The sequence below is a fragment of the Pristiophorus japonicus genome, chromosome 31 (assembly GCF_044704955.1).
Source record: "Pristiophorus japonicus isolate sPriJap1 chromosome 31, sPriJap1.hap1, whole genome shotgun sequence".
In the NCBI taxonomy this organism is placed as follows: domain Eukaryota; kingdom Metazoa; phylum Chordata; class Chondrichthyes; family Pristiophoridae; genus Pristiophorus; species Pristiophorus japonicus.
Window position 1 is genome coordinate 12,349,472 of NC_092007.1, and position 16,099 is coordinate 12,365,570.

At 42.8% G+C, this 16,099-nt stretch overlaps 1 protein-coding gene across 1 annotated transcript; it reads right to left on the reverse strand.

The window, feature by feature from the left end:
• Positions 1 to 5,814: 5,814 nt before the first annotated feature.
• Positions 5,815 to 9,058, reverse strand: LOC139240358 (probable G-protein coupled receptor 139). The gene is made up of 4 exons (XM_070868829.1): positions 8,989 to 9,058; positions 7,291 to 8,179; positions 6,644 to 6,714; positions 5,815 to 5,945 (listed from the first exon to the last, which is right to left on the reverse strand). Exons 1-4 carry the CDS (start codon positions 9,056 to 9,058, stop codon positions 5,815 to 5,817), a joined length of 1,161 nt encoding a protein of 386 aa, XP_070724930.1.
• Positions 9,059 to 16,099: the final 7,041 nt, after the last annotated feature.

Below are 16,099 nucleotides of genomic sequence, written 5' to 3' on the forward strand. Positions count from 1 at the left end.
GCCTGAGATCACACTTCAACTACACACATCTACATCGAAACAGGATAAACGTCACAGAAACATGCCATTCGGCTCAACCAGTCCAGGCTGGCGTTTAATATCCAGGTACAGCAAGTGTTCAGGAAGGCCAATGGAATATTGGCTTTTATTGCAAAGGGGATGGAGTATAAAAGCAGGTATGTCTTGCTACACTCATACAAGGTATTGCTGCGACCACACCTGGAATACTGCATGTAGTTTTGTTTTCCATATTTTCGAAAGGATATACTTGCTATGGAGGCAGTTCAGCGAACGTTCACTAGGTTGATTCCGGAGATGAGTGGGTTAACTTATGAGGAATGGTTGAGTAGATTGGGCCTTTACTCATTGGAATTCAGAAAAAATGAGAGGTGACCTTATCAAAATGTATATGATTATGAGGGGGCTTGATATAGTGGAGGCAGAGAGGATGTTTCCACTGATGGGGGAGACTAGACCGAGAGGGCATGGTCTTAGAATAAGGGGCCGACTATTTAAAACTGAGACGAGAAGAAATTTCTTCTCTCAGAGGGTTGTAAATCTGTGGAATTCGCTGCCTCAGAGAGCTGTGGAAGGCGGGATGTTGAATAAGTTTAAGACAGAGGTAGACCGTTTCTAAAACGATAAGGAAATAAAGGGTTATGGGTAGTGGGTTATAGATTCCTGCTCTGGGGTTGTTTGGTGGCACAGTGGAGAGGGAGCTTTACTCTGCATCTAACCCCGTGCTGAACCTGCCCTAGGGGTGTTTGATAGGGACAGTGTAGAGGGAGCTTTACTCTGTATCTAACCCCGTGCTGTACCTGCCCTGGGAGTGTTTGATGGGAGAATGTAGAGGGAGCTTTACTCTGTATCTAACCCGTGCAGGTATCATGTATCAGTTTGCTAATGACGCAATGGATATTGCCAGGTCAGGCATGCAAATATAAGCCACAGCAGAAGGATTTTGGTCAGGCGATGGGAATAGGTTACATAAATATGAGGAGCCATAATATGTATTTGTTTCTATTTTAATATATACTTTTATGTACTTCCTAGCTGTGGTGCGTAAAGAGTTGGATGGATTATTTGCATCTTCTCGATGTACTATATTGATGTACGTGGTGTCCAAAGTGTTAATGGAATGTGTACATCTTCTCAGAGTGCTGTGGAAAATGTAATTACATGAGAGACACTTAAGAGTAGACTGAAGTTCGATGGGAGAAACCTTTTGTTTCCCACGCAGGCTGGATTCGGGTTATTTCGGCCACTTGTTGCTGCTGGTGTCCCGGGTGCTCGAACTTCATTTGGTTTTCGTGATTATCCCCCCAAATTATCCGGTAACGCTGGGGATCTATCAGTACCCCTATCTCCCTTAAGATATGGATGCCCAGTATGCTGCCTTCTGTGTTCTGACAATACGAAACCGAGTAGGTAGCATTAATTCCTGTACTTCTAATAACACCATCTCACTTAGGGTTGCTTTCTGATAACCCACACCCACACCTTGGATGTTTACAGTCCTGCGGGTACGGGGAAAATCTAAGTTGGTTATGGAAATGGACGCTCCTGTGTCTACGAGCATATTGCAGTGCCAGCCCCCTAACACTTCCCGAATAAACATCCTTGGACCCCCTAGCCGTCCCATACCTCCGCCAGAGGCCGGCAACACTTAACGTGTACTGGCTAATTGGAGCATATTGATGATATCCTCGTTAAAGGGTGTCTCAGGTCGGGGCGGTGGTGGCAGTGGTAGCAGTGATTTTGGTACCTGTCTGAGCATGTCCATCAGCTCTTCCCTGGTTAATGGTGTTCCCTTCTTTGCCTGTTGTGGGCCTTGCCTCCCTGCGCCTCCTCCCTTACTCCAGCAATCTTTGGCCAAATGTCCAAGTTTACCACAATTGTGACATTTCCCTTGAGAATTTCCGTAACCTCTTCTTTTCTGCGGACAGTTCCTACTGAAGTGGCCTCCCTTATTGTAGTTAAAACACATCAGGGAAGCTGCGTGGGGGTGTATCTCCTCCTCCTTCGTCTCTGCTGCAACCGCTTTTGCTGCTATTTTTGCTATTTTCTCCTTTTGTTCTAACTTTAACTCCTCTCCATGTTCTGCCCATTCCAAAGTTTCATCGTAATTATCTACTATCATAAATCCTAACGTAATTATCTTTGGATGTGCCTCTCCTAGTCCGTCTTTAAACATTTTCAAGAATGCTGCACATTTTTGTCAGGGTCATCAATCCCAGAGTGGTCTTTGTATTCAATCCATTATCGTTCCCCGTACTCCCCCACCCTTTCGCCTGCCTTTTGAATCACATTCATATTCTACTCCAATCTTTTGTCAGCATTCTGTATTTCTACTGTTTTGACTTCGGTGTTGGTAACTTGTTCAATAGAATTTGTCTCTGCTGTGGGCTGAGAGGTACCTCCTGTGTGGTAATGTCAGCTGCTCTACGTCCATTGGTGGGAATGGTGGTAGTGTGTATTGTGGACGCTGATAGGTAGCCATTATCATGTGCTGGGGGCCGCTCAACTGCACACTCGTTATCCCTGTCTGGTTGACTGTTAGTTTCGGGTTGTGGACCATGAGGTACATTGGCTCTATTACCACAGTTGATGGTGTTACAGCTGTGTATTGCACTATCCGTCTGGTCCTGTCTTACATAGAAACATAGAAACAAAGAAAATAGGTGCAGGAGTAGGCCAATCGGCCCTTCGAGCCTGCACCATCATTCAATGAGTTCATGGCTGAACATCTCTTCCAGCTTATTTATCTTAGCTTCTGTCTCTTGAATTTGTTTTGTTTGAGTATCTATCTGTGCTCTGTAGCAGGTGAGTATTATTACACAGGCATTCTCTGGACTCTGGGGTGGTACCAGCAGATTGGAAAGCAGCTAATGCAACATCTCTGTTTAAAAAAGTGGACAGACAAAAGGCAGGTAACTCTAGGCCAGTTAGTTTAACATCTGCAGTGGGGAAAATGCTTGCAACTATCATTAAAGAAGAAATAGCGGGACATCGAGATAGGAATACTGCAATCAAGCAGACGCAGCATGGATTCATGAAGGGGAAATCATGTTTAACTAATTTACTGTAATTCTTACTGGATATAATGAGTATGGTGGATAGAGGTGTACCGATGGATGTGGAGTATTTAGATTTCCGAAAGGCATTCGATAAGGTGCCACACAAAAGGTTACTGCAGAAGATAGAGGTACGTGGAGTCAGAGGAAATGTATGAGGATGGAAAGAGAATTGGCTTGTGAACAGAAAGCATAGAGTCGGGATAAATGGGTCCTTTTCGGGTTGGAAATCGGTGGTTAGTGGTGTGCCACAGTGATCGGTGCTGGGACCACAACTGTTTACAATATACATAGATGACCTGGACGAGGGGACAGAGTGTAGTGTAACAAAATTTGCAGATGACACAAAGATTAGTGGGAAAGCGGGTTGTGTAGAGGACACAGAGAGGCTGCAAAGAGATTTGCATATGTTAAGCGAATGGGCTAAGGTTTGGCAGATGGAATACAATGTCGGAAAGTGTGAGGTCATCCACCTTGGGAAAAAAAACAGTAAAAGGGAATATTATTTGAATGGGGAGAAATTACAACATGCTGAGGTGCAGAGAGACCTGGGATCCTTGTGCATGAATCCCAAAAAGTTAGTTTGCAGGTGCAGCAGATAATCAGGAAGGCGAATGGAATGTTGGCCTTCATTGTGAGAGGGATGGAGTACAAAAGCAGGGAGGTCATGCTGCAACTGTATAGGGTATTGGTAAGGCCGCACCTGGAGTACTGCGTGCAGTTTTGGTCACCATACTTAACGAAGGATATACTGGCTTTGGAGGGGGTACAGAGACGATTCACGAGGCTGATTCCGGAGATGAGGGGGTTACATTATAATGATGATAGATTGAGTAGACTGGGTCTTTAGCATTGGAGTTCAGAAGGATGAGGGGTGATCTTATAGAAACATTTAAAATAATGAAAGGGATCGACAAGATAGAGGCAGTGAGCTTGTTTGCACTGGTCAGGGAGACTAGAACTAGGGGGCACAGCCTCAAAATTCGGGGAAACCAATTTAAAATCGAGTTGAGAAGGAATTTCTTCTCGCAGAGTGTTGTGAATCTGTGGAATTCTCTGCCCAAGGAAGCAGTTGAGGGTAGATCATTGAATGTAGTCAAGTCACAGATAGATAGATTTTTAAGCAACAAGGGAATTAAGGGTTACGGGGAGCGGGCAGGTAAGTGGAGCTGAGTCCACGGCCAGATCAGCCATGATCTTATTGAATGGCGGAGCAGGCTCGGGGGGCTAGATGGCCTACTCCTGTTCCTAATTCTTATGTTCTTATGTTCTTCCTTTTATTTTTGTTCTGAAAATCCCACCATTTACTCCGTCTGTCAGGTGAGTCTTTCTTTTATTCAGAAATCCAAATTAATAATGTCCAGTATAAAACAGCTGTTAATGGAATGCTTCAACTCCTTTAGAGGTTTGTAAGAAGGCCTGACGTCATTACGTGACTTCGCATAATCATGACAATGTTTTTCCCAAGTCTTTGTGCTTTCAAAACTGGCTTAGGAATTGGAACTCCATTAAAACAGCAGAAATCATTAGTAAAGTTGTCATAATAAAACCTTCTCATCGGAAAAGACAGCATTTTAGATTAAACTCCTATTTCTCTAAACTTCTAATTCGAATACTTGGCAAAGATTTTTTCACTGATTTAAAACAAGACCACACATTTTTAAAAGCTACTTTGTTGACTGAAATCCAATTTTACCACAAGCTATATGCAGTCCAGCATTTCATTTTTACGGTCCCATTCACTGAGCAAATCTTGTGTTTTATTTCTTTCTGCACAAAATCTGAACTTCTGTGCCGGTTCCAGCTTTTTTAAGAATTCTCTAATTCCCAGTTTTTTCCTTCCTTTGCAGAGTTCGCACAACTTAGGTTTTTTTGCCCTTTTGAATCCAAACATAATCATTTTTCTTTTTTGCTGACCTACCTCCATTCCATCGTTAAACATCTTTGTGTCTCTTTCTCAGCACAATAATTCTTGTGTCGGATTTAACTCGTAAGTTTTTATATTTAAACCAATATCTTCTTCACAGCTAATTTCATCTCCTTTCTTCAAATTAGGTTTTGTATTTTGATGATTTTCCTCAAGTCCATTTTTCTAAAGATCTCTGTTTCTCTTTCCAGCAGCTGCAGCTTTCAAGGTTGCATTTTTATCTTTTAATATAAACACACTGTCCTTTTTAAATTCAACGTGTTTTTCCAGCAATTTTCTTTTATTAATTTTCCATTTTTCTCAGCTAGCATTGTATCCGACTGGCCAGTTTTGCTAGGATCCTGGTGTTCCACCCCACTCTTTAGGTTGTATTCCTTCTTCTTTGCGCTGCACACGACCAATACCGGCGTCTCCGTGTTATTACCGTGTCACGCTTCGGGACATACACCTTAATTTTCCTCTAACGATCGCTGGGGTCCTCTTCCCCCGTCTTTTTCAGGCAATAAAGCTATCCCGCGCTTGGTTTTCACCCTTCCGTGGTTCGCTGTAACTTTTTCTGCAGATTTCCCCTTCTAATTCTTTATACAGGTTACCTCCTTCCCCATCAATGCTACAGCTGCAGGTGTTACAAAACATACTCACTGCCATTCAGCTGTCACGTCATCCATGTCAGAGGATCTGCATCTTGTTCGTGACGCCAAATGTAAGGGTTAAAAAGGAGGCTTCTCTCCATCAAGGTGGACTAACTGATATAGTTAATCGACACCTACCCTCCTGTTGGGGAAAAAGGAGGCTTCGCTCCCTCAAGGTGGACTAACTGATGTAGTTAATCGATACCTCGCCCTTCTCCTGTTGTACATCGACCATGGAAGTGAACACACGAAATCCCAGGTTCAATCGGCTTTTATTACGAACAATTGCAAGAGAAGGTTCAATCGTGGAACCTCCGAAATACAAGAATTTTCAAGCATAATTTATCCAGGTTTTGGAGAGGAGCGATTCTCCTCAAAATCATCGATAGGTCTACTGTTATCAGCGAAGTGACATTGATTTGTCGACTCTTATCAGACGGGCTCTGAGTGGTACATGCAGCTGTGCATCTTTCATCATTGTTCTGTTCCATTTTTCTCTCTACCCCAGTCTATCCGTGGCCTAGGGTGGTTTGTACTGACTTCTTTATCTCTTCCTCAGGGACTTTTAAACAAAACAACTGACTTCGGCTGTTTAAGTGTTACTAAGGTTAAGCTACAGTTTAATTCGTATGTGTGCTATGCCTATATAAGGAAGTTTTACCTACATAGGCAATTGTATGTTCACTACCTTCAGCATAATTCTGACCCCCTATTTGCAACCTTACAATTTATCCCTCGCAGCTAACAATGCCACACCATTGTTTTTTGCCTCTCCTTCCTAAATATGGAACATCCTTGGATATTCAGTTCTCAACCCTGGTCACCCTGCAACAATGTTTCCACAATTGCAACTATATCGTATCCGTTTACATCCGATTACTTGCATCAATTGATAGTTTAAAAAATTATGGAAGTCATTATTTTAACATTCATTTCCTGTATCTGAGGAGAGACCTTAACACAGAATATCAATAATATTACTCATCATAACTTTATCGACAGCACAATACAAGAGCCAGCTCCATCTTTGTGCTGAGTCAGAGACAGCAGTCGGTGCACAATCGACAATTTCAGTCGGTATCTGGGACACAAGAGGTGAAAGGTCACATCGATGAACCGAGTTCCAACTGTTTTCTCCACTGATCACATGACAAAAGCCTGCTCTACTTGTCAATGAGGAATGGTGTCCAATAGAGAGATCCGCGCCTGTATTATTCACACCAAACTTACAGGAAAATTACCAATATCGGCGATCACAAGACCTTTGATGATTTTAGCAGAGAATTAAACTTTATTGATGATTTTAAAGTGCGACGCCTGATCCCTTTATCTGCAGTGTATGGTGGATTCCTGTCTTGTCCCGATGTCCGGCTCCACTGCTGAACTCATCATTGTTATCCTTGATCCCTGAACGTGACTGTGCTTCATTTGCAGGAATAGATTATGTTTACTCACGAAACAAGTGCGAAAAACTAAAGCAATGCATAAATCAAACACATGCTACAAAATGGCTGAAATGTTCACACAAGATCTCACCAATTTTTCAATCACCACAGAAAACGGATGTTCTGCGGTGGAAATAGAGGTAAAATTGAGCTTTTGTGACGAGGAAGCTCTCTTTAGGATTGAATCGTTTTGCTGTCTTTTTCTAACCAACCTCAGAATGAATGTCCAGGGAGATTTCACCACTGTCTTCAGCTCTTCTCTGAATTTCCTCTGGGTCACTGCATAAATACAAGGGTTTTGAAAGCAACTCAAAAACTTTAACATTAGTCCTGTTTCAGTGGCGATATATCCAGGGTCTGTGCGGTCACCTCGGTAATAATTAATGCTTGCCAACCTGGTAGTTACCAAACTCACGGCAGCAGTCAGCCACAACAATACAAAACTGCCCGATATAGCAAAGAGTAAAATTATGGATTTATTTCGGTTCTCCATCTCTGAATCGCTCTGCTTCTCACTCCTGTGGCCCCTGAGTCCCCTGCGGGATCTACTGGCCACTAAAATACGTCTGCCTGTCAAACAATTTAACAAGGCAATTAAAGTAAAGGGAAACCAAACGCCCCAGGCGCTGTGAAACCAGATGTATGCCGCACCTGGAGGTGAGGAAACAAATGCTACACTTGTCACGCAACCCCAATGTACCTTGTTAATTATTTGATGAGGTTCAAATGCAAGCAAAACAGGGATGTTCTTTAAAAAGATGAGGAATGTGAAAGCTGTTATAACCATGGCCGCAGTTCTCTCGGTGCAATACTTTGTTTTAAACTTCTGGCAGCAGATAACCACAAATCGGTCAAATGTGAAGGAAACGGTGAACCAAACAGACAAATCAAGGTTGACAGCAGTCATGTATAAAATGAGCTTACACACGGGAGTGTAGGACAGGAATGAAAGTGTAAAGCGATTACTGAAAATATTGTACTGCATTACATTGACGATCATGACCAGTAGATCCACGGATGCCATGGCGATCATGTAGACAGAGATACACTTGGAATGGCCACAATTCCTTCGGAATAAAATAACAATTGTCACCAAGTTCGCTGTAAGAAAAAGAGAGCAGAGAAATAATGTTGGAGTGTCTGATTGAAATATAGAAATATAGATGGAAATATCTGGTGAGAGCATTTTACTCCATTCGGTCTTACTGTCAGCATGGACCTATGTGGAATATGATTATTAATGGACCTCTAACCTTCAAAACCAACCCACATACTTTACTGAGTTGCTGCAATGCTCACTGTGCACGGGGCATCAAGACAATCCAGAAATCAGCCAAAATCCTTGGACTGTAGCTTCAGAGAATATTGTAACTTCATTAATGATATCAGCTTAAGGGGAAAGCAGAAAGTGTGGACGGCCGCTTCAGTGAGATTGTTCCAGTCTCTAATGACCCTGTAATGCTGCCATTACAATGCAGGAAGAATGTTCCCAATGTTGGGGAAGTCCAGAACCAGAGGTCACAGTCTAAGGATAAGGGGTAAGCCATTTAGGACCGAGATGCGGAGGAACTTCTTCACCCAGAGAGTGGTGAACCTGTGGAATTCTCTACCACAGAACGTTGTTGAGGCCAATTCACTAAATATATTCAAAAAGGAGTTAGATGAGGTCCTTACTACTCGGGGGATCAAGGGGTATGGCGAGAAAGCAGGAATGGGGTACTGAAGTTGAATGTTCAGCCATGAACTCATTGAATGGCGGTGCAGGCTAGAAGGGCCGAATGGCCTACTCCTGCACCTATTTTCTATGTTTTCTATGTTTCTATCTAGAAAACACGTTATCGTATCCTACATGTGGTAAGAACATGAGTCAGTTCATACAGATCAACAACAAACAGGTTAATATGACTCACCTGTTACACCGATGACTGCGAGAATCGGGAAATAAATCGCTTTTATCTGTAGCATCATTAGTTGGCCCATTTTCGTGACAGTGGATGTATTCGTTTGGAACTGAAATATTCTGATAGGCACACGTCTGAGGCAATGGAAGGGAACATATATTTATCCACACGTCAATCCACCAGAGAGTCAATCAGGTTAACTCATAATTAGCATTATTTACAGTCACTTAACAAATAGACTGAGATAAATTGTTTTTGTCTGATTCATCAGATTAATGAAATAATTGAAAGTGTTAGCGGGACTTTTCTAAAAAGCGTGCTCAAATAAAATCTTCATTACAATTTGTATGTGCAATCTCACAGTACAGCTGCTGAGCCTATTACTGCAGGAGCAGTGATGGCAGCACCCCTAGCCCTGCATGTCCTGCCCCTATCCTTGACTCAGTCGGATTGGTCAAACCCGTCCAGAACAGCTGGTGAGCCATGTCGTGCACAATTGGTTGTGAGCACAGTCGTAGGGCATTGAAGGTAACCGCATTCCTCTGGTAGTTGTTGTAAACCTATCCTTGTATTTGAGGTGAGAGTGCTTCTGTTGTAACTGTGGATGACCCACACTTAAAATCGTGGTGATCTTACATCTCTGGTACTATTCATAGCACTACATTTCCAACAGAGGAGAAAGTGCCACTGCAGTTCTAGTTGTACACTGCACTTATACTCGAGGTAATCTTGCTCCTCTGGCACCAGTGATAACGCTGAACTCATTCAGGTAATGGACGTGAATGTCCTGATCGAGTGGTTTCCTGCACTTACACCAGCGGTGCTCCAGCTTGTTCTGCACCATTGGCACACCAACAGTTGCTCTCGATGTGACTGTTTTCCACCGATAGCAGCGATACCAACACAATTACACTGGCACTAAAAGTGCCCTTCTGATGTTAGTGGTAAACTATAATTATATTCGAGCTGACAGTGCTCTGCTGGTAGAGAATCATAGAATCATGCAAGTTTGCAGCATGAAAGGAGACCATTTCAGTCTAACATGTCCGCGCTAGCCATCAAAGAGCTATCCAGCCTACACAATTTTGCAGTTCTTAGTCCGTAAGCCTTCATATCTACCTTATCCACCTGAACTGCTAATTTCAGGGCTCTGTTTACATGTACTTCATGGTCCCTTTTTTCCTCTACACTTTGCAGTGTCCTACCATTTAATGTGTATTCCATTTCCTGTTTAAACCACCCCAAATGCATTACCTCACACTTCTACGGATTAATTCCATTTGCCTCTGCTCTGCCCACCTAACCAGTTCATTGATATCTTATTGCAGTCTACAGCGTTCTTCTTCATTATCATCGAAACAGCTGACTTTTAGTAACATCTGAAAATGTCTTAATCATACCGCGTATATTCAAGTTTAACCGTTGATATACCACATAGAGCAATGGATCTAATACTGAGCCCTGCAGATCACCACTGGTAAAAGCATTTCAGTCACAAATTGGCCAAATACCAAACAACCATTACGCTTTGATTCTCAACCAATTTTGGATCCAACTTCCCACTTTACCAGGATCCCATGTGTTTTTACTTTCCTGACCAGTGTGCCATGTGTGACCTTTTCAAAGGCCTTGCTAAAATACATATTAACTGTATCAAACGTATTAATGGCATTGACCTTCCTGGTGACCTCCAAGTTAGTCAGGCACGACCTTCCCTTAACAAATCCATGCTGACTGTCCTTGACTAATTCATATCTTATAAATGAACATTTATCTGTCAATCAGATTTTTCCCAATAATTTTCCCACCACCGATGTTAGGCTGACTGCCTGTAATTATTCGGTCTATTGCTTTCTCCCTCTTTAAACAAATGTTCGACATTAGCTATCATCCAGTCCACCAGCCCCACACCTGTAGCCAGAGAGGATTGGAAAATAAAGAACAAACCACTGTTATTTCCTCTTTTGCATCTCTTAACAGCATAGATATGGCTCATCCGGGCCTGGGGTTTTAGCGACTTTCAAAGCTGCTAAACCCCTTACTACTTCCTCGCTTTAGCAGCATTAGTGTTACCCCTACAATTACAATAGAGGTGGCAATGATTCTCCTGTAATAGTGATAAACCTATACTTATATTAGAGCTGAACACGTTACTCTGGGTGTAGTGGTACACCTACACTATGCTAGAGATGAACAAGCTTTTCCTGTACTACTGGTAATTGTGTACTTATATTAGAGGTGAACATGCTGCTCTGGTTCTCGTGACACATTATATTTATACTAGGTGTGAAAGTACTCCTTCGGTACGAGTGGTAGCCCTGCACTTACACCAGAGATGACCGTGTTCTTCTGGTACTAGTGGCACACGTACAGTTACACTGGAAGTGAAAGTGCTCTTCTGATATTAGTGGCAGCGTACATTTGCACTAAAACTGACCGTCCTCCTCCAGTTGTACCAGCACTCCTACACTTATACTAGTGGTGAAGGTTATCGTCAGGCACAAGTGTATCCCTACACTTACCCACTGGTGTTGCTACCGCTTCTAAGGTACTAGTTGTACTCTACATTTGCACGAGATATGAACATAGTCCTCCAGTGCTAGGATGCCTACAGTAATATAAGACGTGGAAATGCCGTTCTGCTGCTAAAGCTGATTCTATTCATATTCGAGACCCCACTTTTGTTGGACTGACGGAGACCCTTCTACTGCACTGCAGGCGAAGACTCTTATTTTGCCGCACGAGTGTTATACATTTGCTGGGACAGAAATACTGCAAAGTTTTTCAGCACCAGTGGTGTACATGCTGGGGGAATACAAGTAAGTATACAAGAACATAATAAATCATGAGGGTTCTGGATAGAGAAGATATGAAGGCCATATTTCATTTATCAAATAACCATGTGACATAGATTTTAAGTAAATGGTAGATGGATTAGATGGATAGATGAGGAGAATCTTTTCCACCCATAGTGTGGACTGGGCCTCGAACTCAATGCGTGAAATGGTGGAGGAGGCAAAAAGCCGAATCGCATTTTAAAAAGTAACTGGATTAGCACTTGAAGTGGAGTAACCAACAACGCTATGGACCAAGAGCTGGAAAGTTGGAATAGGAAGGATGGCTCCATTGTGGCTGGCACTGACACGATGAGTCGAATGGTTCCCATAATATCCAAACATCTATCGGTTTCTGTCTTGGGAATAGTCAACTACTGAGCATTGACAGTGATTTGGATTAGAAAATACAAAAGATTCACAATCCTTTGATTTGAAGAAATGCCTCCTCACCTCAGTCCTAAATGGCTCACACCTTATTCTGAAATTCTGGACTCCCCAGCCAGGAGACATATCCTCCCAGCATCTACCATCTCCGTCCCATAAGAAATGTTTTCGTTTCAATGAGATCACTTCAAATTCTTTGAAACTCTAGAGAGTATAGGCCTAGACTACTCAACTTCACCTCAGAGGAAATATCCTCATCCAAGCAATCTGTCCAGTGAAACTTCACTGCACTCCCACTAAGACAGGTGAAGGTTATGCAGGCAGGTAGGGAATGGGTGACCAGCAGGAAGAGCAGGGGAAGGAAAGTAATGCAGGGGGCTCCTGCAGCCATCTACCTCCAAAACAGATATACCGTTTTGAATATTGTTGGGAAAGCTGGCTCATCAGTGGAATGCAGCAGCAGCCAAGCTCATGGCACCATGGGTGTCGCTGCTGCACGGGAGGGCAGGAAAAAGAGTGGGATAGCAAAAGCGATAGGGTATTCATTTGTAAGGGGAATAGATAGATCTTTCTGCGGCCACAAACGAGACTCCAGGATGGTATGTTGCCTCCATAGTGCAAGGGGCAAGGATGTCTCGGAGCTGCTGCAGGGCGTTCTGGAGGGGTAGAGTGAACACGCAGCTGTCGTGGTGTATATAGGTACCAACGATATCGGGAGAAAACGGGATAGGGTCCGTCAAGCTGAATTTAGGAAGCTAGTAGTTAAATTAAAAAGTAGAACCTCGAAGCTAGTAATCTCAGGATTGCTACAAATGCCACATGCTAGTCAGAGTAAGATTAGCAGGATAGTTCAGAAGAATACATGGCTTGAGGCATGGTGCAAGGGATTCAAATTCTTGAGACGTTGGAACCGATTCTGGGGGAGGTGGGATCAATACAAACTGGACGGTCTGCAACTGGGCAGGACCAGAATCTATGTCCGAGGTGGAGTGTTTCCTTGTGCTGTTTGGGAGGGTTTAAACTAATATGGCAGCGGGATTGGAATCTATACAGTGAGGCAGAGGGAAGTAAAAAGGGGGCCGAAGCAAAAGATAGAAAGGAGAAAAACAAGAGTTGAGGGCAGAGAAATCAAGGGCAAAATCAAAAATGGCCACATTACAACATAATTCTAAAAGGACAAAAAGAGTTAAAAACAAGCCTGAAGACTCTGAGTCTCAATGTGAGGAGCATTCGTAAAATGGTGGATGAATTAACTTCGCAGATAGCTGTTAACGGATATGATGTAATTCGGATTATGGAGTCATAGCTCCAGGGTAACAAAGACTGGGAACTCAACATCCAGGCGTATTCAATATTCAGGAAGGATAGACAGGACGGAAAAGGAGGTGGGGTAGCATTACTGGTTAAAGAGGAGATTAACGCAATAGTAAGGAATGACATTAGCTTGGATGATGTGGAATCTATACGGGTAGAGCTGCAAAACTTCAAAAAGCAGAAATTATTAGTGGGAATTGTGTACAGACCATCAAACAGTAGTGAGGAGGTTGGGGAATACAATCCAATCGGAAATTAGGGATGCGTGCAATAAGGGTGTAGCAGTTATCATGGGTGACCTTAATCTACATATAGAGTGGCCGAACTAAACTGGTATCAGTACTGTGGAGGAGGATTTCCTGGAGTGTATATGGGATGGTTTCCAGACCAATATGTCGAGGAACCAACTAGAGAGCAGGCCATCCTAGACTGGGTATTGTGTAATGATAGAGGATGAATTAGCAATCTGGTTCTGCGAGGACCCTTGGGGAAGAGTGACCATAATATGGTAGAAATCTTCATTCAGATGGAATGTGACACACTTAATTCAGGGACTAGGATCTTGAACTTAAAGAAAGGTAACTTTGATGGTATGAGACGTGAATTGACTAAGATAGACTGGCGACTGGAGTTAGATACAGTACTTACTACTAGGGGGATCAAGGGGTATGGCGAGAAAGCAGGAATGGAGTACTGAAGTTGCATGTTCAGCCATGAACTCATTGAATGGCGGTTCAGGCTCGAAGGGCCGAATGGCCTACTGCTGCACCTATTTTCTATGTTTCTATGTTAAAGGGCTGACGGTAGATAGGCAATGGCAGATATTTAACGATCACATGGATGAACTACAATAGTTGTACATCCCTGTCCGGCGTAAAACTAAAAAGGGAAAGGTGCTCAACCATGGCTAACAAGAGAAATTGTGTTAAATCCAAGGAAGAGGCATATAAATTGACCAGAAAAAGCAGCAAACCTGAGGACTGGGAGAAATTTAGAACCCAGCAGACGAGGACTAAGGGGTTAATTAGTTGGCGGAAAATAGAGTAAGAGAGTAAGTTTGCAGGCAACATAAAAACCGACTGCAAAAGCTTCTATAGATGCGTGAAGAGAAAAGATTAGTGAAGACTAATGCAGGTCCATTGCAGTCAGAATGAGGTGAATTCATAATGGAGAACATGGAAATGGCAGACCAATTGAAGAAATACTTTGGTTCTGTCTTTATGAAGGAAGACACGAATAACCTCCCGAAAATAATAGGGACTGAGGATCTAGCGAGAAGGAGGAACTGAAGGAAATCCTTATTAGTCAGGAAATTGTGTTAGGGAAATTGAGGGGATTGAGGGCCAATATATCCCCTCAGCCTGATAGTGTGCATCCCAGAGTACTTAAGGAACTGGCCCTCGAAATTATGGATCCATTGGTGATCATTTTCCAAAATTCGATAGACACTGGATCAGTTCCTATGGATTGGAGGGTAACTTGTGTAACCCCACTTTTTAAAAAAGGAGGGAGAGAGAAAACAGCGAATTATAGACCAGTTAGCCTCACATCGGTAGTGGGGAAAATGTTGGAATCAATTATTAAATATATAATAGCAGTGCATTTGGAAAGCAGTGACAGGATCAGTCCAAGTCAGCATGGATTTATGAAAGGGAAATCATGCTTGACATATCTTCTCAAATTTTTTGAGGATGTAACTAGAAGAGTGGACAAGGGAGTACCAGTGGGTGTGGTATATTCGTACTTTCAAAAGGCTTTTGACAAGGTCCCATATAAAAGATTAGTGTGCAAAATTAAAGCACATGGTATCGGGGATAATGTATTGACGTGGATAGAGAACTGGTTGGCAGACAGGAAGCAAAGAGTAGGAATAAACGGATCATTTTCTGAATGGCAGGCAGTGACTAGTGGGTTACTGCAAGTTTCAGTGCTGCAACCCCAGCTATTTACAATATACATTAATGATGTAGATGAAGAAATTTAAAGTAATATCTTCAAATTTGCAGATGACACTAAGCTGCGTGGCAGTATGAGCTGTGAGGAGAAGGCTAAGAGGCTGCAGGCTGACTTGGACAGGTTAGGTAAGTGGGCAAATGCATGGCAGATCCGGTATAATCTAGATACATGTGAGGTTAACCACTTCGGTGGCAAAAAGAGGAAGGCAGAATATTATCTGAATTGTGACCGATTTGGAAAAGGGAGGTACAACGAGACCTGGCTATCATGGTACATCAGTCATTGAAAGTTGGCATGTAGGTACAGCAGGCAGTGAAGAAGGCAAATGGCATGATGGCCTTCATAACGAGAGGATTTGAGTATAGGAGCAGGGAAGTCATATTGCAGTTGTACAGGTCATTGGTGAGGCCACACCTTCAATATTGCATTCAGTTTTGGTCTCCTAATCTGAGAAAGGACGTTCTTTCTATTGAAGGAGTGCATGGAATGTTCACCAGACTGATTCCCGGGATGGCAGAATTGACTTATAAAGAAAGACTGGATCGACTAGGCTTATATTTACTGGAATTTAGGAGAATAAATGGGGATCTGATAGAAACACATACATTCTGAAGGGACTAGACAGGTTA

Bases quoted from the DNA above. Each gene is read 5' to 3' on its own strand.
- LOC139240358 (XM_070868829.1), bottom strand. From the start codon at position 9,058: ATGGGCCAACTAATGATGCTACAGATAAAAGCGATTTATTTCCCGATT. The intron at 8,180-8,988 runs GTGAGTCATATT...TTTTTCTTACAG, and splicing joins CGCAGTCATCGGTGTAACAG to CGAACTTGGTGACAATTGTT. The intron at 6,715-7,290 runs GTTGGTTAGAAA...CTTGTGTCCCAG, and splicing joins CCCTGGACATTCATTCTGAG to ATACCGACTGAAATTGTCGA.